This window comes from Bufo bufo, chromosome 6 (assembly GCF_905171765.1).
Source record: "Bufo bufo chromosome 6, aBufBuf1.1, whole genome shotgun sequence".
In the NCBI taxonomy this organism is placed as follows: Eukaryota; Metazoa; Chordata; class Amphibia; order Anura; family Bufonidae; genus Bufo; species Bufo bufo.
The window spans coordinates 174,122,366-174,146,669 of NC_053394.1; the positions used below are offsets into that span (position 1 = coordinate 174,122,366).

General features: G+C 43.9%; 1 protein-coding gene across 1 annotated transcript in view; it reads right to left on the minus strand.

Moving 5' to 3' along the window:
• Positions 1-5,743: 5,743 nt before the first annotated feature.
• The window catches only part of LOC121006075 (zinc finger protein 436-like), a 55,794-nt gene continuing 37,233 nt past the window's right edge, over positions 5,744-24,304 (minus strand). The window contains exons 7-8 of the mRNA XM_040438973.1: positions 19,672-20,061; positions 5,744-6,683 (exon numbers count right to left, since the gene is read on the minus strand). Coding sequence (XP_040294907.1) covers positions 5,905-6,683; positions 19,672-20,061 — 1,169 coding nt within the window. The 3' untranslated portion in view covers positions 5,744-5,904. The remainder of the gene's footprint in view (positions 6,684-19,671; positions 20,062-24,304) is intronic.

Genomic DNA, 24,304 nt, shown 5'->3' on the forward strand with positions numbered 1-24,304 from the left:
TCTTCTTCACCCGTGGCTGCAGGGTTTTTCTTTGTTAAAAAGAAAGATGGGGGCCTGCGTCCTTGCTTAGATTTCCGTGAGTTAAACCAGATAACCATCCGTGACCCATACCCTCTTCCTCTCATTCCTGACCTTTTTAATCAGATTGCGGGTGCTAAGTGGTTCTCCAAACTTGATCTTAGGGGGGCCTACAATCTGATTCGTATCAGGGAAGGGGATGAGTGGAAGACAGCTTTTAACACCCCTGAGGGGCATTATGAAAATCTAGTTATGCCTTTCGGTCTGACCAATGCCCCTGCTGTCTTCCAACATTTCGTTAATGATATTTTTAGTCATCTCATCGGCAGGTTTGTAGTCATATACCTAGATGATATCTTAATTTATTCGGCTGATCTGAAAACACATGAGGTGCATGTCAGGCAAGTACTGCAGGTCCTACGGACGAATAAATTATATGCGAAAAATTGAAAAATGTGTCTTCGCTGTTCAGGAATTACAGTTCCTGGGATATCTATTATCTGCTTCAGGTTTCCGCATGGATCCTGGGAAGGTCCAGGCAATTTTAGATTGGGATCTTCCTGAGAACCTTAAAGCCCTACAACGGTTTTTGGGTTTCGCTAATTTCTATAGAAAGTTCATTAAAAATTATTCAGTGATGGTTAAACCCCTTACCGACATGACTAGGAAGGGGACGGATTTTTCCAAATGGTCTGACGCCGCTAAAGATGCATTTTCCTCTCTAAAGGAGAGGTTTACCTCGGCACCTGTTCTAATTCAACCTGATGTCTCCCAGCCTTTTATTGTCGAGGTAGATGCGTCAGAGGTGGGAGTGGGAGCTGTATTGTCTCAAGGGTCCGTCTCCTGGCAAATGGCGTCCTTGCGCTTTCTTTTCCAAAAAATTATCTTCTGCGGAGAAGAATTATGATATTGGAAATAGGGAACTGTTGGCGATTAAACTGGCGCTTGAAGAGTGGCGTCACTTCTTAGAGGGAGCAATCCACCCCGTCACGGTGATTACGGATCACAAGAACCTTCTGTACCTAGAATCGGCTAAGCGTCTCACCCCTAGACAAGCTAGGTGGTCGCTATTCTTTACCAGATTTAACTTTGTAATCACCTATCGTCTTGGGGCAAAAAATACCAAGGCAGACGCATTATCTCGTAGTTTCCCTGGAGGGGGTAATGTTTGTGATCCGGTACCTATTTTACAAAGAGGAGTGGTTGTCTCTGCTGTACACTCTGTTCTAGAGGGAAAGGTGTTAACGGCTCAGGGGGACGCCCCGGCCTCTTGCCCCTCAGAGAAATTGTTTGTACCGTTAAACCTGCGTCTTGAATTATTAAAAGAACATCATAATTCGGCACTTGCTGGACACCCGGGTAGTAAAGCAACCTTGGAGCTTTTATCTCGTCGTTTTTGGTGGCCAAGGTTGCGTCAGGATGTAATGGATTTCGTGTCTACTTGTTCTACTTGTGCACGCGCGAAAGTCTCTCATACACGTCCAGCAGGGTCTTTATTGCCACTTTTCATCCCCAATAGGCCATGGACACATCTGTCAATGGATTTCATCACTGACTTACCGTTGTCGGCGGGTAAAACAGTTATCTTGGTAGTAGTAGACAGGTTTAGCAAAATGGTACACTTTATTGCGCTACCCGCACTTCCTAATGCTAAAACTCTCGCTCAGGTGTTTATCAGTGAAATCGTGAAGCTTCACGGGGTCCCTTCCGATGTGGTTTCGGATCGGGGAACCCAGTTTATTTCTAAGTTTTGGAAAGCTTTTTGTTCCCGTTTGGGGGTTCACTTGTCCTTTTCCTCAGCTTTCCATCCTCAGTCGAATGGACAGACTGAGCGTACCAACCAAAACCTAGAAACATATTTAAGGTGTTTTGTGTCTGAAAACCAAGAGTTGTGGTCATCATATTTACCGTTAGCTGAGTTTGCCATAAATAATCATTATCAGGAGTCCACTGGCAAGTCACCATTCCTTGGTGCATACGGTTTTCATCCCCAATTTTGTACTTTCAAAGAGGGGGGGTCTTCTGGGGTTCCCGAAGAGGAAAGGTTTTCTTCATCTCTTTCATCGGTATGGCAGAAGGTGCAAGTTAACTTGAAAAAGATGAGTGGTAAATATAAATGCATGGCCGATAAGAAACGGTCGCCAGGTCCGGAGTGAATGACTATGTGTGGTTGTCTACTAGGAATATTAAGTTGAAGGTTCCTTCTTGGAAACTGGGTCCTAGGTTCATTGGTCCCTATAAAATAGTAGCCGTCATTAACCCTGTGGCTTTTCGCCTGGAGCTACCTCAGACTTTTAAGATCCATAACGTCTTCCATAAATCGTTACTCAAGAAGTATGTTCCACCTTTAGAACCATCGCCGCTGCCACCTCCTCCTGTTATTGTGGATGGTAATCTGGAGTTTCAAATAGCCAGAATTGTTGATTCTCGTCGGGTCCGCCGCTCTCTTCAGTATCTGGTGCATTGGAGGGGTTACGGTCCCGAGGAAAGAATGTGGGTTCCAGCGTCAGAGGTAAACGCCAACAGGTTAATTCAGACTTTCCATGCCTCTCATCCGGAGAGACCTGGTCCTGAGTGTCCGGAGGCCCCTCGTGAAAGGGGGGGTACTGTCACGAGGGTATCAAGAGCCACGTCTGACTCCGTTATACCCGGGGTCAGGAAGTCTATATCTAAAGATCACGTTGTTTCTTAGTGATTGTTTTCTGTGTTTGCCTTGCTATCCTTTTTGTCTCTCTCAGGGATCCGTACCTCCTCAGCTGTTTCTTGTCTGCCACTCCCTACCTCCTTATATTCTCCCCTCACACTTCTCTAGTTGCCAGTTATAGAGCTTCCTGCCTGGACATCTATACTGACCCACTGGAGTGGTTAATCCTGGTTGTCCGCCCACCTGGGAATATATGTTGAGTCTGTGTTGTCTGTCCTCCCCTTGGTGTTTTCCCTTAGAGTTAGTGGTGCGGACTAGTGTTCCCATCGCCCTGTTCACTACCTAGGGCTCAGCTCAGGGAAAGCCAGGGCTTTAGGCACGTGATCGGCGTACGGGTGAGGAACCCGTCTAGGGACGTCAGGGCAGCCAGGTGCCAGCCGCCAGGTGAGTCAGGGGTCACCATCTTCCCTCTCACTTGGGCAGGGCCTTCCTCGTTCCCTCCCTCTGTGTCACGTATGTGATAGCCACGCCGACCGTGATAGAATATTAAGCTAAATTCTGATTAAACTGATAAAAATGTAGCTTAAATGAGTGTGTGACCTGCTGGGAACTAGACATAGGGATAAGGGCTCATTCACACGACCATATGAGTTTTTGCGGTCCACATTTTGCAGATCAGTTCGCCTTTCTCCTTGTAGAAATGCCTATTCTTGTCTGCAATTACGGACAAGAATATGACATGTTCTACATTTTTTGTAGGGCCACAGAACCAGAAGTACGGATGTGGACAACACACAGTGAGCGGTCCGCACCTTTTGCGGCCCCATTGAAATGAATGGGTCTGCATCGGTTTAAAATTGCGGAACAGATGCGGACAGAAATATACAGTCATATGAATGGGCCCTTACAGTTTTGAATTGTCAGAAGAGTTCTGTAATGGAATTCACTGAGCAGGAGAAGCAACAGCCTGAAGCTGCAATAAAATTGAAAGCTGTAGTAGACAAACCTTGAAAACTTTTAATAAAGACCAATTTTTTGCCCTAGATAAGTAGAATACAGGTATACAATTAGACAGCACTCCAAAACTGAAGGTGAGATAATCTGTGATTTTTATTAAGCCGGACATAATTGTTTATAATAAATTCAGCCAATATTTCGGGCTAAATGTAGCCCATTTATCAGGCCTGTTGTATAGGCACAATCGTGTGGACGCCGGCGCTGGGATCCACACGATTGTGCCTATACACCAGGCCTGATGAAGGGCTACATTTAGCCTGAAACATTGCCTGAATTTATTATACACCATTATGTCCGGCTGAATAAAAATCACCGATTATCTCACCTTCAGTTTTGGAGTGCCGTCTAATTGTATACCTATATTGATGCAACTGTTCCTGAGGTGGAGCTGGGAACGAATCTGGCGAGCACCCAGAGAAAGCCAGTTAATAGATGTGTGCTGTGATCATTTGAATTGCATCAGATAAGTAGAATACAGTACTAAAAAAATACCCCAAAGGGATCCATAAGCCTTATCACCTTCCCAGAGCCTGACATTTTTTAACATTGTCGACATAGATGTATGAGAATTACTGATATTCTGAAATTTTTCTCCACTTCCTTTGATATGTCACTGATACTTTCTAAAGACTTAAAACTTTACTTTTAATTCATACGTCTAAAACAGGGATGCTCAACCTGTGGACCTCCAACTGTTGCCAAACTACAATTTCCAGCATGCCTGGAGAGCCTACAGCTATTAGGGAATGCTGGGAGTTGTAGTTTTGCTACAGCTGGAGGGCCGCAGGCAGGGGCATAGCTAAAGGCTCATGGGCCCTGGTGCAAGAGTTTAGCTTGGGGCCCCCATCCCTCATTGCTTTGTGGCCAGGGGCAGGGAAGCACATTGCCTTCCTGCTGCCTGAGGCAAAAATTGAAACTGCACCCCCACCATGCCAAATTCTTAACCTAACACCTTCCCTCCAACCAGAGGTGTAACTTGACCAGCATGCACCTTTAATAAAACAGGTGTCTTCTCATGTGGTACAAGGGTCTTTGGGGCACCTCAGGCTCCTGGGCCCGGTAGCGACTGCTACCTCTGCACCCCCTATTGCTACGCCCCTGGCCGCAGGTTGAGCATCCTTGGTCTAAAATATCAAACACAACAAACTGTTAATTCTTCACATTGATTTTGATTCTGCTATACTTAACGTATTCACTATCTATGGTCTAATCTTGTTTCACAGCATAGCAGTCCATAGATTAGACTGAGCTAACGATTCCTGATCTGCCGTATCCTTATTTCTTAATTGAGGGTATTCAGGCCTATTGAATCTGAACAGCTTCAATGAAGAAAGAAGAATACAGCAGACTAGTAATGGCTAGCTCAGTGTAATCAATGCCTATTATTGCTGGGCAATCAGGAACAGGATTAGTCCATAGGCAATAAAGGGGGCAAGTGTAGCATAATGATAATCAATCTAAGGAATTTTAGGATTAACCCTTTGTTACATTTTAAGTCTTCAGAAACTATCAGTAACATGACATATACAAATAGGGGCTTGTATTTTCAGGGGCGAGTTGTGCTTTTTAACGGCACCACCGACTGTACCACGTAATGTATTGAGAAATGGCTAAAAAATACAATATTTGTGGGGTGGAATGGAAAAAAAAAACACGATAAAATCCACATAATTTCACCATATTTTTTGGGTTTAGTTTTTACAGCTTTCACTATGCACTAAAAGACACCTTAGCTTTTATTCTGCAGGTGAGTAAAATTATGGAGATGCCAAAATATATATACGTTTGGTTATATTTTATTATTTAAAAATACAACACTTTTTTCTTTTTCTGTCAATGGAGTTGTTTTAGGTCTTCTACAATAAGGTGGTGCTTTGCAGTGTTTTTTGCTTTTACAGCTCTCCTCCACTAGGCTCTCTGCGGCCATAACCACTGCTCAGCACTCTTGTCACAACAGGGAAGTGTTTGTCCTTTGTCTTAACACTCACAGTCACTAATAAGCCCAGGCGGTGTTGCTCCTATACACTGCCGCACATGTTCAGGGGAAGTGCTGCATTAGAATTTTTTCTACTGTACTTTATTTTTTGACCATGTAATGTAATATTGGATTCATTTAATATTTATTCTTATAAGTAATAATTTAATATTTAACCAACAGTGTCACAACAATCAGCACTCTGGAAGACAGCATTGTAAGAACATCTCAATCTCTGTGAAAGTTACTTTCAACTAGGATAATGGTCTATATTCAAATAATGAAACTGGCTTTTTCTTTGTGAGTGCGTTCTTTCATGGCTCAGCATGATTCCTTTCCGTGCAAAACTTTTCCCACATACTGAACATGAATATGGTTTCTCCCCGGTGTGTATTCTTCGATGCAGGAGAAGACAGGACTTTTGTGAAAACCTCTTTCCACATTCAGCACATAAATAAGGCTTCTCATCAGTGTGAGTTTTCTGATGAGCAATGAGATAGGATTTTTGAGAAAACCGTTTCCCGCACTCAGTACATGAAAATGGCTTCTCGCCTGTGTGGATTCTCTGATGTAAAAGAAGGTTTGCGTTTCGGGTGAAATATTTGCCACATTCACAGCAGAGATATGGTTTCTCACCAGTGTGACTCTTCTGGTGTCTAAAAAGAGTTGATTTACGAGCAAAACACTTTCCACACTCAGGACATGGATATGGTTTCTCCCCTGTGTGAATTCGTTGATGTCTGACAAGTTCGGCGTTCCTGTTAAAACACTTACCACATTCAGAACAAGGAAATATCTTATAGTATCTAAATGGCCTATGGTGTGGAATACTATCGGAGGTATTAGGAAAGCGGACATGTTGTTCAGGGGAAGTGGATGACATTTCAGGACTGTGAAATATGGGATACATATCTGGGGTAATGGGGATTTCATCTTGGAGATCTTCTTTGATGTTGATGACATCTGTGTCACAAGGAGGAGACAATGCCGGATGTTCGTCTGAGGTACTCTTGCTGCCATTTGCCTCTGCTGAAGATGAAAATATGAAATATATGAAAATATAAATGTTTCCATTGCATAAGAAATGAATAAATGATAAAATTCTGGCATACAGATGTATATTATTAATAAAAGTGTACCTAAACATTCTAATATACTTTATTAAAACCTGTAAATGTCATAAAATAAATAATTTGTAATATACTTAGCACTTTGGAATTTGTACACTGACATGACAGTGGTGTATGGGTGTAAGAATTCCACAGTGTGGCTGCAGTGAGCAATGTACACTTCACTGCTCGTGCCTGTTCTAACTCCGCTCTGCTAAAGCCTAACATAGCACATCACCGACGTTCTATGTCAGGAACGGGCACAGGCAGGAGCAGGGTTGTGCTATACAGAGCTTCTGCCTGAACTTGCTCGGCATTGCTAATAGCCTTGCATGACACATTGGTGCAGGCTTTTAGAAGGACAGAGTGAGCATGAACTGTGCACAGCAGATCAATGCTTCTGCCTGCGCCCTTTCCACTAATGTCTGACATAGCACATCAGTTATGTGCTATGCCAGGCTTTAGCAAAGTGGAGCGGGATTTATGCAGCTATGGAAGAAAACAGCAGAGGCTCTGAGGTGAAGTTAAAAAAAAACAACAACTCAGAAATTACCCCATTTTAGAAACCACATCCCTCACAGAATGTACTAAGTGGTGTTGTGAGCATTTTCACCCCACAGACGTTTTGCAAATATGTATGCACAGCAAAGTGAAAATTTCTATTTTTCCACAGATGTACCATTTAAGTGCCCAATACCTCGTACCTATTGTGTGCTAGTGTGAGAAGTCAGCCCTCTTATTATTGTGCTGTGCTTCCTGGTTTTATAAACACCCTACATGAGGCCCTAATCTTTTGCTTGGACATACAACAGGGCTCAGGAGCAGAAGAGCACCATGCACATCTGAAGCGCATTGTGGTAATTTACACTGCTCGAGCTGACAACTGCAGGGGCGTTGCTAGGGTCTCAAAAGATCCGGGGCAAAAGCCCCAATGCATATGGCCCAATTCTCTAAGTCGACCAACCAACCCCTAAGCCCGCTATAGTTATACAGCAGCACGTACCTCTCACATCCAGTTCCTCCCAGGTGACGTCTCCTCTGATGTAGATCTTCCCTGTGATCATCTTCTCCATTCGGTCCAGAGAACTTCTCTCAGCCGCCCCGTCTCTGCAGAGTGTGACACACAGACATCTTAGCTTCCTCATTTTTCTATACCCCCAAATACTATCATGAAGAAAAATTAGTGCCCTCCATATTAATAGTGCTCCTCATAGTCCTACCAATAGTAATTTTCTTCTAGAATGCCCTCATTAGTAATACTGCCCACTACAATGCCCCCTGTGATAATGTTCCCCAAGAGTGCCCCCATTAGTTGTAGAGCCCTCCAGTATTAATAATGCCCTTACAGAGCCCCTAGTAGAAATAAGGCTCCCCTATTGTTCTCCCAGTGGTAATAAAGCTATCTACAGACCCCCTCAGAAGTAATAAGGCCCCCACAGTGCTCTTAGTAGAAATAATGCGGATCTATAAGTCCCTCCTATAGAGCCCTCAGTAGTAATAAGAACGCCTAATGTCTCCTGGATTTAAAATGCCCCCACAGTGCCCCCTGTATTTATAATGCCCCCTACTGTTATAATGCTCACCCTGAAGTGCCCCAGTATTTATAATGCCCCCTGCAGTGTCCCCTGTAGTTAAATTCCTCCGTTTACTGTCCTCAAAAATTATAATTCCTCAGCCCCTCCACGATACAGTCCCATGTAAATAACATTATTTCCTTTCTCTGCCATAGAGTGCCATGTAAATACCATCACACCATCTCTCCAGCCCCCTCCAATATACAGTCCCATGTAAATAACATCCCTTTCTATCTACAGCCCTCTAAAATACAGACCCATGTAAATAACATCACACCATCTCTCCTGCCCCCCTCAATATACAGTCCCACTTAAAAAACATTACCCTCTCCCCAGCTGCCTTCAACATACAGTCTCATGTAAAGAACATAACCCCCTCCCCAGCCACCTTCAACATACAGTCTCATGTAAAAAACAAAACCCCTCCCCAGCCGCCTTCAATATACAGTCCCATGTAAATATCACCCCCTCAATATTCAGTCCCATGTAAATAACATCACTTCCTCCCCCAGTCACTTTCAACATATAGTCCCATGTAAATAAAATCACCCCCTCCCTAGCCACCTCCAACATGCAGTCCCATGTAAATCACATTACCCCTCAACATTCAGTCTCATGTAAATAATATCACTCCCTCCCACAGCCACCTTCAACATATAGTCCCATGTAAATAGTATCACTCTGCCCCAGTCACCTCCAACATGCATTCCCATGTAAATAACATCACTCCCTCAACTTTCAGTCCCATGTAAATAACATCACTCCACCCCACTGTCCCATGTAAATAACATCCCTCCCTTCAGCCCTAACATACAGTCCCAGTTAAATAACTACAACTCTGAACATTGCTCTGCCTCTTACACTGAGCAATCTACCCCTTCGTTTACCTCTCCTCATGTAGCAGACCTCACCACAGCTTCTTCCATGGACTTCTCTTCACTGCTGAGACGTCATCTCCTGCACTGGTCACATGACGGTGACATAATCACAGGTCCTTTTCAGCTACTGCATTTAGCACTGATCACATGACCTGTAATGTCATCACAGGTCCTTCAGCTCTTGCTGGGCATTAGATTTAATTGTATTGCCGTCCTAAGGATGGCAATACAGTTGTATCTAGCAGGCAGGCAGTACATTCGGGGCCTGGGACAAAACATCAGGGGCCCAGGCCCCGAATGTTTTAACCTAGCAACACCCCTGGACAACTGTAGAGGCTCCGGGGTGAAATACTAAATGGAACCCCTGAGAAGTGACCCCATTTTGTAAACTACACCCCTCAAGGTATTTATTATGGGGTATAGTGAGCATTTTGACACCACAGGTATTTTGCAGAAATGTATGCTCAGTGGACTGTGCAAAGTGCAAATTGCAATTTTTATACAGATATGACATTTCGGTGCCCAATATGCTGTGCCCAGCTGGTGCCATCTGAGACTCACACCACACTTCTTAAATTACCCTGTACAGTGGAAACCCCAATAAATGTCCCCATTTTGGAAACTACACTCCTCAAGGTTTTTAGTAAGGGGTGGATTGAGCATTATTACCCCACAGGTGTTTTGCAGAAATTAATAGGCAGGGGACTGTGGAAAATAAAAAATGCAAGTTTTCCACAGATGGCATTTCAGTCCTCAATATGTTGTGCCAGCTGCTGCCATTTGAGACTGACAACACTTAAATTGGTAGGCAGGTTCTTTTGGGTAAAGAAATACCATAAATGTGGAGGCTAACTGCTGTTTGCGTCTGCTGCAGGATTCAGAAGGGAAAGACCACGTTTTGGCTTTTGCAGCACAGATTTTGATGGATTGGTCTACAGATGCCATGTTGCCCTCACACAGCCTCTGGAGTACCAGTACAGCCATTTTCTGAGAACCTTAATATGCAGTAGCTGTGTGAGGGTTATTTTTTGCAGAACGAGTTGCCATTATCATTGGTACTATTTTTGGGTACATACAACTTTTTGTTCGCTTTTTAATGAAGAAAAAAACGGCAGTTCAATTACTGCTTTATAGGTTTTATTTTTCTGGCATACACAGTTAGGGAAAAATGACATGAAATCTGCACCAAAAATTGCATAATAATTGACATGCTGCAGATTTCAAAATTTGGATAATTTCCACACAGAATCGACAGGATAATTTCCACACAGAATCGAAAAGCAAAGTGTACATGAATTTTGTATAATCTCATAGGCTTTGCTAGTACTGTATTATGCTGCGGTTTTTCTGCACAAATAAACCGCACTGAAAAATCGTGTGTAAATCTCAATGTGTGCAGGTACCCAAATGCTGCAGTATTTCAGAGTTACATATAGCTCCTTGTAAATTTAGTTAGGGAAACAGAAACTGATGCCAGGTTCCCTTATATAAAGCTCAATTAGTAAGTCACATAATTGTAATCTGTACAATTTTAGAGAATTTTTGTTAACATAAAAAAACATTATTTAACACCTCAACCGATGCGCAAACATGGCGCCCATTCACGTGTGCAGCAGGTGTCATGGCCAGAGAGTCTCTGCTGTTTGAAACAGCAGAGACCCGCGGTTAATAACTGCGAGCGTCATTTTCCTGCTTCCCACTACATTGTATGCCATATTAAATGGTGACCTTAGAAAGTACAACATATCCCACAAAAAAGAAGCCCTCATACAGCTTTGTGAATGGAAAAATAAAAAAAAGTTATGACTCAAGGAAGATAGGGAAGAAAAATGAAAATGTGAAAACGAAAAAATCTCCGGTATCCTAAGGATTAAAGAAACCTGTTACTTTAATAATTTAAATAGTTTTTACATTTGTCAATAACTTTATTGAAATATACAATGGTTCAGATTCATGAAACTTCTTCTAAAAGAAAGATTTCAAAGAAATTCCACAAATTATTTTTACCATTAATTTTATTTATTTATTACCCTTTCCTATATAAAGTATAGTGTATTATCCTTAAAGGATAACTTTCGTATTTTTATTTTTTTTGGGAGTATTGGATTGTGGTGATTAATATCACCTTGGTGGCCCTATTTCAACTTTTCACTGTGTATTCAGCCCTTAATTCCACTTTTTTGTTCCCTACTTTTACCTGTGCTTAAAATAGGGTTGCTAGGCATGGTCCGTCTATATGTTGAAGGACGGAGCACGCAGAAGCAGGCTGCGTGCAAATTCACATTACTGACCGCCAGGGACTGTAAGTAAATGATTAAAGCCAGGTCCTCGGGGGGCGTGGCCAACTTCCGGTATGAGCGCACGCTTCTGAGCGCCGCTCCGAATCCCAAACAGAATCCTCCTTAATCCTGACTACTAGACAGCTGCAAATATAGAGTGGCAAGTGCAGAAACGGAGGGGGACCACCCGGAGGAGTAAAATGAGCCCAAGCAAGGCGAGGGGCGGCAGCGGAGCGGCTCAAAGAATTTGCTAGAGCCGAGAACCAACATGGCGCCGCATCTCCGTCTAACCCGCGCGCACATGCGACTCGCGGCAACCCGACCCTGCAGCAAGATCCTCAAAGCGAGGAAGAACCCGAACTCTCACCTAAGGTAGCCCATGAGCAGCTGATGACTGCAATCTCTATGTGCCAGACCTCTCTCACAAGCAAAATCGAGGAGGTGAAAGTAGATGTTGGGCTACTCAGGCATGATGTACAGCAGCTGAGGGAAAGAGCGAGACAGACAGAGCACAGGGTGTCAGAGCTGGAAGATATCACCCGACCAACGCAGGCTAAACTGTCGGATCTGGAGCAGAAAATCCAGTTATGGCAGCAAAAATGTGACGATTTGGAGAACAGACCCAGACGTAACAACGTCCGAATCTTGGGCCTTCTGGAGAGGGCTGAAGGAGCGGACCCGGCGTCCTTCATAGAAAAATGGTTCAAGACCACATTCCCTGGTGCCGGGTTCTCAACGACATACGCCGTGGAGAGGGCTCACAGAGTCCCGGCAAGGCCTCCCCCACCAGGGGCTCCCTCCAGACCCCTGCTAGCCAGACTCCTGAACTGGAAGGACAGGGATCTGCTGCTCAACCTGGCTAGAACTGCGCAGGACTTATCTTATAATAACTCCAGGATCTCACTGTTCCCTGATTTTTCGGCGGAGTTACAGAAAAAGAGATCCACCTTCGTGGCTGTCAAGAGGAAGCTCCGCGAGCTGAATATCCAGTATTCCATGTCGTATCCTGCCCGACTCCGGATTGTAGATGGCGGGAAATCCTTATTTTTCACAGATCCAAGGGAAGCCGATGAATGAGTAGCCAGCAGACCGAGACACTGATTTGAGAAGTCATGGGATCTACACTTCACCTACCTACCCCAAGCTGACCAGTGAAGGACGCTAGCCTGTTCAAAGCTGGACTCTGCTCACAGAATCATACCCTGGGTATCGTATGAATACCATGGTCCCCTATTAGAGATATGCGGAGTGTTTAGTTATCTGTAAAATTTACTTGCTGCATTCGTATTAGTTGATACTTGGCTGTTTAATTGCACATAGCCCCGGGACTCACCCGGCGACTACCTGCACTGGGTTAACACCTACGTACACCGTGCAGGTCCCCGAGCATATGGCCATGAATGATGCGGCCCTTGAACCTGCTCAATATCTTTACCTGATGTTCTTAACATTACGTTTTCTTATTTTTACATGTTTGCTATGGTGGTACTTCAACATTTCCTGGCAAAGAACGACGCAGATATATAGGGTGGGTGGCAGTGATAAGGGATCCGAGAATCTATTTAAAGAAACAATACTTATGCAATTCATGGGATTTAGGATAGCATGGCGGGACTAACAGTCATGTTGTGGAATATGAGAGGTTTGGGTGGACCTAGGAAAAGGATCGCGGTGTTTTCGCATGTGCGTCGGCTTGCTCCACATATCCTTGGTCCACATATCCTTGGTTTGCAGGAGACCCACTTAACGTCAGAGACGGGCAACAGGATAAAGAAGCCGTGGGTACAGTGGAGCGCCAATGCATATGGGAACTCGTACTCAAGAGGGGTAGCGGTTTTAATACATAGTAGCCTGAGATGGGAGCTGCAGAGGCTTGTAGTGTATCCAGATGGACGGTACATATTTGTTTATGCATATGTCAACTGCATTCCATATGTCATCATTAATGTATATAACCCTCCGCCGGCCAGTACATCTGTCCTGCAGGCTGTAGTGGGCTTTGTAGTGCAGTATCCGAATGTCAGATTAATATGTATGGGGGAGTTTAATATGCTAATGAACTCAGATTTAGACTGATTTCGGAGCTCGGCAAGGGACGAGGTGACAACTAGTTCAACTTCGGCACTTTTGAAAGTGGCCACTGAGATGGGATGGCTTGACTTATGGCGGGAAAGACATCCCCTAACGGTGCAGTACTCTTGCTTCACCCCTTCAAGAGGTGCCTTGTCCAGGATAGATTACATCATGGGGAACGCACTAACCCTTACTGAGTTGGAGAGTATTGAGTACTGCCCGCAGGGGCCCTCTGACCACGCTCCGCTGTTAGCAAGGTTTTTATTGTTGGATGGCCTGGAGAGAGGGAACAAGATGCGTATACACCCCTTTTGGCTTACCCTAATGGGATCTAATGATCGAATCCCGGATCAACTACATATGTTTTTTGAGGTGCAGGGAGATACAACAGACGAGTTACTAATCTGGGAAACGTTAAAAGTCTACTTAAGGGGTTGCATTAAATCTTCCATAGCATTTATTAAAAGAGAGACCCACCGAAGGGAAGTAGAGCTTCAGGAGTCCTGCAGGTTGGCTGAGAATGCTTTTATTGGGAACCCCTCTGAGGCTAACAGGCTAGACTGGCATCTTAGGGGAAGACAATACATGCAACACCTGCAAGAAAAGAGCGATCGCAAGCTTTTCTTCCTTAAACAGCAGTCTTTTAGCAGGGAGGTCAGGCAGGTAAGCTATTGGCCCATATTGCCCGGAATAACTCCTTAGCCCCTCCAGTCCTGCGCATCAGAGGGTCAGATGGAGAGATAAAAGAAAAATCACCGGACATCCTTGCTAGATTCCAAGAATTCTATCAAGAATTGTATAGCTCAGTGGCACATTACTCACCCCAGGAGCTTACAACATACATACGGGAGGTGACACATCCCCAATTGTGTACTGAGGATAGGGAAATGCTAGAGAGGGATTTCACACTAGAAGAAATACAAGAGGCCATGCGAGGACTAGCAACTGGAAAGGCACCCGGCCCTTATGGCATCCCGATTGAGGTGCACAATAGATATGGTGACATTCTAGCCCCTAGAATGAAAAACATGCTGCAGGCGGCTAAGATTCAACAGAGACTGCCAGACTCATTTTATGATGCCACCATAGTGGTCATCCTGAAACCAGATAAAGACCCTTTAGAATGTGGATCGTACAGACTCATATCCTTGCTAAGCCTAGATTATAAGGTTCTTACGAAAATAATTGCCAATAGACTAAATAGGGTCGTCGCATCTATTGTGCACCAGGATCAATACGGATTCATACCGGGGAGGTCCACATCCAATAACATCAGGAGGGCGCAAGTTATCACGCAAATCGGTAAAGCCTTGGATAAGCCATGGGTTCTGGCTTCCTTGGACACGGCCAAAGCCTTTGATTCGGTAGAATGGCCGTATCTAATGGAGGCACTAAAATGTTTTGGTTTTGGTCCAGTATTTGCCCAGTGGGTACAAATGTTATATAAGCAGCCTAAAGCGAACATACTAGTGAACGGCTCACACTCATGTCACTTTGAACTAGGCAGAGGAACAAGGCAAGGGTGCCCTTTGTCGCCCATCCTGTTTGCAGTCGCAATAGAGCATTTAGCACTTAGACTGAGGCAGGATGGGGTCTACAGTGGAATCTCCTTAGGTGGCAAAGAAGACAGAGTCGGGTTATACGCCGACGATGTGATCCTTTTTATGGATAGGGCGGAACAGTCGCTGCCTAGAGCGATTGAGTTAATTGAAACCTTTGGCCGTTTTTCTGGATTGCATATTAACTGGTCCAAGTCAGCTCTGATGCCTCTCAAGCCTTCAGGCTGGCCTACGACATATTGTAATCTCCCAGTGGTAGACCGGTTTAAATACCTAGGTATCATAATAACTAGAGATCCCCCCTTAGCATGAACACGGAGCCTTTAATCTTTATATTTACTAAGAAATTTGAGGCATGGCAATCTCTTCCTATTTCATTGATGGGGCGTCTGAACCTCATAAAGATGGTCCTTCTCCCCAAGGCTTTGTATGCATTGGAGCAGGCTAGCACGACCGTCCCGAGACGGTTCTTTGATCGCCTTCACTCTATGATGTCCACCTTCATTTGGGGAGCGGCTAGAAGGAAATTGGCGCTCCGCACTCTGCAGAGGCCTAAGTTGCAGGGGGGAGTGGCACTCCCGGACCTGTTCCTGTATTTCCTAGCGGGTCAGCTACTCTACCTTGCGACCTGAGTTTCCTCACAGCCTCTCCCCAATGCGGAATTTTATCTGCAATACTTCCTCCAGATACATTCCCTATGGCCAGTACTGGAAGACATTAGTCTGTTCCACGGAAGAGCCCTTCTACTACATAGGCTGGCCCATCAGGTTTGGGAGGCAGCTAAACTAAAATCTTATAATGACCTGCCGAACGCAATACCCCTTTGGGAAAACCCAATGTTTCAGCATTTGAGTAGACATGATGGCGCTGCGATGTGGAAGGATCATGGAATACTACTGACCCTAGGGGACCTATATGAGGGAGGATCCTTGAGATCCTTTTCTCAAATCCAGGATAAATCTGGTGTCCCGAGGCATATGTTTTTCAGGTATCTTCAGATTAGACATGCCCTCTCTGCGTAGTTTGGTAGGGGCTCTAGAAAGATCTCCAATTATCCATTAATAGGAGTGCTGTCTACACAAGGCCCTAGAGGTCTCATATCGGCTATCTATACACACACCTTATAACCACGAAAATGACCACGTCCCATCTGACCGTAGAAGACAAGTGGAGGGATTGCATTCCATCCCTTTCTGAGACAGAATGGGCTGAGGCCTTAGCAGCTCCTACAAGAGTTTCTCCCTCGGTTAATAATAAGATGATACAGCTACATATACTCCATAGAAGCTACCTTACTCCTAGTAGGTTATTTAGAATGGGTAGAAAGGAGAACGATAACTGCCTCAGATGTCATCAGGCCAATGCCAACTTCTGGCACATGATGTGGGAGTGTAGACTCGTACAAAGTTTTTGGCGAGATGTGACATCCTTACTGTCAGATTTAGTGCCAGGAAATGTTCCTCTTTGTCCCAAGATGTATTTATTGGGAATTGTAGATGAGGAGCAGTGGTCTCATCACCACAGGATATTCCTGGAAGAAACTGTATTCCTGGCTAGGAAGGCGATAGCCCTTAGATGGATGGCTGATAGGATGACTAATGTTCACCACTGGAAACAGGTAGTAAATCAGATTATTCCTCTAGAAAAAGTAGTCTACATACACAGGGGGTGCCCTCAGAAATTTGAGAAAGTGTGGGGGGAGTGGTGTGCATCCACTAATACATTAAATTCTCGATGAGATCTTATATCTATATATATATGTAGGATTTGATAGGAGATACGGAATTTTTATGCAACCAATAGCCATCTGAGATAAAGTCCCTGAAATGACAAGTGTGTTGCAGTTTAGGAATTGTAATGGTAACTGTCAGAAACCCTGCTGCGTCCAGGGGGAAATACATCAAGAATAATGTACCACTAAATGTTTTATTTCTTTTGCTCGTTTTATGTCAATTTGTATGTTGACTTTGTATTTTCATTTACTGGATTTATTGGCATGTGGAAAATGTCATGTAAATTACTCTTGCACCTTTATACTCCAATAAAACGAGTAAAAAAAAAAAAGCCAGGTCCTCCCCAGCAGCTGATAACAGTGCCTGGGCTGTGTGCACTTCTCCCTGTCCCTGCGCTTGGCAGACGCTCCCTCACTCAGCAGAGCTGGAGAATGCAGAGTTGGAGCAGCGCAGACCAGGAAAGGGAGATCTGCCATCTGCTCAGTGTATAAATGAAAGCAACATGTGGTAAGAGGACCCCTTTGTGCTGCAGGAGATTAACCCTTTAGGGGGGGAGGGCTCTGGTTATTGACACTTTTGGGGGGCTATTGTTACTGGCTAGTGAGGGCAGGCGGGATTAGCCTCAGGGTGAGGGCAGTGGCGGCCATCTTAACTGAATAGTGAAATTGCAGTTTTATGCAGACTGGTTGCTAAGGGCTAAATCTTATTAAATATGGGGTAAGTGAGTCTAATAGTAACTGATTCTGGAATATCATGTTATTAGTAACTACATATATGAAAATTGAAATTAGGGTCTAAATGTGACAGTTATCCTTTAAGGTCAGAAAGGATTTTAGGGGGCGCTATAATAGTTTTTTAACCTACCCTCACATCTGGAGCACTATCGACAAAAAAAAAAATCTGCACCTTCCTTGTACAGATTTTGACACAGCTCACTGTAGTTTTGTGCCTTTGTAATAGTAAGGGTGAAAACTGCTGCAAAACTGTAAACCCTGCAATATAAAACTTGCACATAAAAATCATGATATAGGTAGCTTTATCCAATCCATGGGTACATGCCTTTCCCTAGTTCCTTAAGAAATGACCTTATGTCCATGAGACAACCAATTGAGGCCTGCCACTATGCTGTGAATAACACCCAATGGACAGAAAAATATGAGTAAACAGTGCTATCAGCATCCAGAATTATAGTAATAGGAAAGTGTATGTATAGAAATTGATTACGTGTTTCGGCACTAGACCAGTGCCTTCATCAGGGCAGTGCCGAAACAAGTAGTCAATTTACTTACAATAACGTTTAACTGTTGCTACCTATGAGTTTGAATGTCAGCATCACTGTTTACTCTATGTTTAGGTCTATAGGGTGTTATACATGTGGTGGTGATCCACTGCATCAACCGGCCCGGAAAAACTGCAGCTTACCTTTCTTTACACATCTTCATATGCTTCTACAAGAATCTAATCTGTTTTTATTTTCTAACTGCAGATTTATTTATTCTGTTTCCTGAGCAGGATTATGGGGTGGCCATCTTGCCTGAGCTGTTCTTAACAGCATTTAGAAAATTGCTTTACAGCAGCCACATGGGCCATAGACATAATGGTGCGGAGCTGACCCTACTGACTTCTATGGGAGAATTTTCTGGGCATGCTCTGTGACCTGTGTAGAGGTCATTGTACAAGGAAAGAACAGATAAAATCTGACAATCAGCTATTGTGAATGGTAGATCCTGTCTTATCTATACATAGATGTGATATCATTACAGGCAGGATTAGAATGACAGATAGGCAAGTAACTTCAATAAAGTGATCTTTATAGACCGAAGAAGTGGCACCTATTATTAGGTTTAGTGGCCAGTGTAAAAACTGCAGGATTTTGTGTTTTTTGTTTAAAGATATTAACATGGAAAATTAAAATCATCATCAAAAATTCTGTGAAAATATGTTTAAAGGGGTATTCCCATCACAATGATCACTGTTAAATCTGTTAATGATTTGACAGTGATCATTTTTCTAAATACATTTTAGTACCCAATTCCCACCCTTTTTGAGAAAATAAGTCCCCTCTTACCTGATTGTTGTCTTTCGTCTCCCCTGGTTACGGCCACCTCTCCTGTCGAATCCCGCCGGGCCGCGCTTGCGCAGAAGACTGAAGATTCTCTCCCGGCCAGGCCGCCCAATGTCCTGAACGCGCACGCCGCCGCGCATGTGCCATGATGACTTCTTCCTGGCCAGTATAGTACAGAGCCGCGAACTCGCACGCCGGCTCTGTACTATACAGGCCAGGAATAAGTCACCATGGCGCATGCGCGGCGGCGTGCGCATTAAGGACATTGCGCGGCCGGGAGAAAAACTTCAGTCTTCTACGCAAGTGCAGCCTGCCTGGGAGAAGACGTCAATCAAGCACCGCCAAGGAAGTGAACGTCGCACTGGACGAAGGTAAGTATGAAAACTGAAGATGGGAATACCCCTTTAATATAAAAATGTGATTTAAACAATAGGTCAGTTTATGATGGCTCATTCCCTTTAAGCATAACCTTAGCACTTCCTACTAATTCCATTTCTGTTCAGGGCTGTCTGCACGATAAAGCACTGTGTCTTTTTTCGGTTTCAGTTGCTATGACATGAAATCCATGCTGAAATGTTTGGCTGTCATGTGACGTTGCACGAATGTGATGCCACCACAAAAGTGAGCTAAACAGAAATGAGCAGGACAGGTGGGTATGAGTGGCATAGAAATCTAATATATTTTTTTCAATGATGTAATATAAGATTAGCAGGTGAAAATAAAGAATAAGAAAAGATTGAATCTCACCTGAGTGATTCTTCTGATGTCTAAACAGAGTAGATTTGCGTGTAAAACGCTTCCCACACTCCGGACAAGAATAAGGCTTCTCACCAGTATGACTACGTAAATGTCTGATCAACTTAGCTTTCCAATTAAAACATTTATCACATTCAGGACAAGGAAATGTTTTAAAGTGTTCGAATGGTGGATGGTGAGAGATAAAGTCTGGGAAATTAGGGAATCGTACCCTTTGCTCAAAGGGATTGGAGGACAGGTCATAATTAGGAAATATTGGATAGACATTCGGTATAATAGGATTTTCTCCTGCAGAAAATTCTTTGAAATCATTGTCTTCTGTCTCATAATCTGAAGAAAGGATGATCTGCTCCTTTGAGCTGTTCATGCCAGAGTGTCCATCTGATAAACAAAGAATGACAAACAATAGCAATGAATGACTTTTCTTGTCCCTACCAGAAGTAACATCACAATTTATGATCAAACAAGTGCCTCCTCTGTTAGTTCAACATTGTCATGGGGATAGTAGGCCTCAATGCAACAAATTAGGTCTCGTATAATTTTTCAACTTGGCTACTATGTACTGGTCCTTCAATAACACTGAGCTGTCTGAGCAAAGAGCCAGGAAGGGTGTTAGTTGAGACAAAAGTAGGGATATTCTTTTCACAGACTTGGGCCTAATACAACTAAATAACAAGATTTACAAAAATGTAAAGGCTCTTTGATATACATCTTATGGGCATATATCTTGCTTGCTCACACTCCAAAGATGGGGTAACAGATTTATAGGCTTTCGCCATCAATTAACATACCCTGTCACATACCCTCCAACCTGTCACATCTCCTCCAACAACAGCCGCCATTAGCTGGGGGTTTCTACCACTGCATAGATCTCGTCACCGTTTTTTTTTTCTCTAAACCCCCATCTTTTCTGAGCAATCAGTGTTAGTTTGATATGCTGTGGAGGCCATGCCTTATCAAGGTGCTTCTTCTGCCCCGGTGACAGTACATAGCTTGCACAGCACACTGGGAGCTAGCAGCACTGACTGCTCACTAATGGTGCTATTAGTTTTGGCAGAATCCGTGCAGCACAGCTACAGCCAGGTAAAGGTGGCAGGCAATGTTGGAGAACGCGAGAGGTCCTCTTTAATTAGCACAAAATAATGAATACTTTTTATCTGGTATCCAAAACAGTCCCAGTTTATTTCGGTGGTCACCACGTAATGCTTCACTCTGCCTATGGGCATGCTGCAGTGGGTGTTTGGGGACACCCGGTAATAAGTGTATTGTTGGGGGGGAAATCGATTGTATCAAACAACAACAACCATTCTAAGCTGCATGTGCCAAACCCTGTCAGATCACAGATGTTAAATAGAGTCAGGCCTGGCAAGTGCCAGCATGGAAGATCTAAGAATCTCTGGTTCTGCTTTTGCAACCAGTGGAATCACTTTTAACACTGACTACAGCTAAGAGAAGAAAAGCAATTTTAATAGTAAATGAAAAAAGTGAGTATTGTGCCTTGATCTAAAGTTTTGTCTCACTGAGCATCTGTATGCAGGATTAACGCTATTAAACCAGGCATACTGCCGGCTGAGTAAAACCGTACCTCATTCATGTGCCTCCATTTCTTATTATGCATATAAAGGTCAGTGCACCAAAGGGCAGGCCGGGCCCCTCAGAGTACTTGAGCTCCTCTGCTCTCCTTAGAGCTTCCCTTGATTAATAGAGCCAGCACTAGCACTGTAAACTTGTGCCTGCGCCGTAGTCTACACTATCGGCAAATGCACAGTGCATCTGCCTCTGCCTTCCCAGAAGTGCAGGGAGTTGGAGGATGATGTCATTGTTGCATGCTCAGTATTAAAACATTATATATGGCTTAATAGGGTTGACCCTGCTGACAGATGCCCTTTAACCCCTTAAGGACTCGGTCATTTTTTGCAAATCTGACCAGTGTCACTTTAAGTGCTGATAACTTTAAAACACTTTGACTTATCCAGGCCATTCTGAGATAGTTTTTTTCGTCACATATTGTACTTCATGACACTGGTAAAATGAAGTTAAAAAAATATATTTTTTTGCATAAAAGAAATACCTAATTTACCCAAAATTTTGAAAAATTAGCAAATTTCAAAGTTTCAGTTTCTCTACTTCTGTAATACATAGTAATACCCCCCAAAATTGTGATGACTTTACATTCCCCATATGTCTACTTCATGTTTGAATTATTTTGGGAATGATATTTAATTTTTTGGGGATGTTACAAGGCTTTGAAGTTTAGAAGCAAATCTTGAAATTTTTCAGAAATTTACAAAAACCCAATTTTTAGGGACCACTACAGGTCTGAAGTCACTTTGCGAGGCTTACATAATAGAAACCGCCCAAAAATTACCCCATTCTATAAACTACACCCCTCAAGGTATTCAAAACTGATTTTACAAACTTCGTAAAACCCTTTAGGTGTTGCACAAGAGTTATTTGCAAATGAGGATGAAATTTGAGAATTTCATTTTTTTTTGCCTAATTTTCCATTTTAACCCATTTTTTCCACTAACAAAGCAAGGGTTAACAGCCAAAATTAAAATTCTAGGACACCATCCACTCAGTATAGGGTCGATGTACGGACCTAAAAACCGCCAATGCGGTAAATACGACTGCGGATGGGGTCACCAGAAGTGCCGCAGGCTGGTGCTGTGCTGCAGATTAAAGTAGAGGGCCATGGGGCCGTACTCATCAGATCCACAGAGGTAAGCACTATATCGCGGTCAGAGTGCTCTGAATCACTGCCAGCTAATGGATCCCTCGACTAAAGTTATAAATAGACTAATCCAGTGATAAACATCTGCCTGCAGAAGCCGATCTCAATTGAATCCATCCGTTCATTAAAACGGATGTCTGAGAGTCGGCCCTGCAAACACGAATCACTGGATCTGAGCTAAGCTGGGTGAAACAGACAGAACTGGATTGCCATTGCTCATTTACTTGCAGAGGGCTGAGAACCGCAGACCTCAACTGCAGTATGAGCGCAATGCAGATGCATATGAACATAACCCCCCATAAATTCATCCCCACACCACACTCGACGCGTTTCGCCATAAGGCTCGTCAGGAGCGTGTATCTGTGGTTAACAGGATAAATATTCAAAAGCTGCTAAGCCTCCGTTGCAGAGACTGCAGCTGTAAGTACGAGGTGGCCGAACGCGGCCGCTCAGGTGCACAGAATATGAGGAGAGTCCTCCTCCCCTCTACTGGACCCCGCCTACAGAACGGCCAATGAGGATGCAGGAGGCGCGGCTTTGCCGCATACTCCATCCCGCCCCTATTGTGCCGCCCCCTCAATGAGACCGGCCCAGATGAATGTAATAACATTCTACATTAGAGTTAGAGTAAATATACACGGCGACTTACTATCCTGGCGACATGGGTATAGCACCGATCGGGACGGGGATCATACAGTGGTATGAACCGCATTATGTTTTATTATATTTTTATTATTATTTATTTGTTTTGTTTCATTAGTTAAGGACATCAATCAGTAGTGGTGGAGACAATACAGTTTTTTACTAGATGGCGATGCTGTGATAGGGCTGATTTACATAATGATCCCTTCATACATACAAGGGGCAGTGCGTGGTATAAGTATTCAAAACCAATAATTCCACTATTCTGCCCCTAGTGTCTCCTGGCCCGTCAGTGGCCTAGGTGATCTGATAGCATGGGATCATTACTAGTCAGTCCCATTGGGACACATGGATCATGGGCGGTGTGTCATTACCCATAATATTCCCCTGTTGCACCTCCCCTCCAGGGATCTAGAGAAAGCACACAAAGGAATTATACTCAGTGAGTCCCTGGGGCTGGAGCGTACACAGGCGGTAAATCCATTGTGTCTCTTTTTGTAATAAACGCCTATCAAAGTCGCCTCCTCTTGGTGATCTTCTGACCACCTCCACAGCCTGAAATTTGATGACATCCACATCACCATTGTGCATGGTCGATATATGTCTAGCAATCGGGGTATCCGCCCCTTTGCGGATGTCATTTAGATGTTCTGCTACTCTTCTACGGAATTCTCTTATGGTTTTACCCACATATTGTTTTCCGCAAATACAAGTGGCCAAATATACCAGGCCTCTTGTTTTGCAGTTAACAAATGATCTGATCGTAAATCTCTGTTCCGTGACGCCACAAATAAATGTGGCGCCAGTCTGAATTGCAGGGCAAGCCACGCAACTGCCACAGCGGAAGGTCCCTTTAAGGCTGGTGCTTAGCCATGTGGATGTGGTCGGGCCCTGAAAAAAGCTGTGGACCAGGCGATCCCTCAAACTACGTCCACGTCTGTACGTAATTAAGGGTACATCGCCTATCATATCCCCAATATCTGGGTCTGATTTAAGAATACCCCAATAGGTCTTAAGCAGATCACGCACTGTGTTGTGTGCTTCATCATATGTGGCTATGATTCGCAACTGGTCCATTCCAGCCGATCCCGTCCTTGGGGTACCCCAAGGACGGGATCGGCTGGAATGGACCAGTTGCGAATCATAGCCACATATGATGAAGCACACAACACAGTGCGTGATCTGCTTAAGACCTATTGGGGTATTCTTAAATCAGACCCAGATATTGGGGATATGATAGGCGATGTA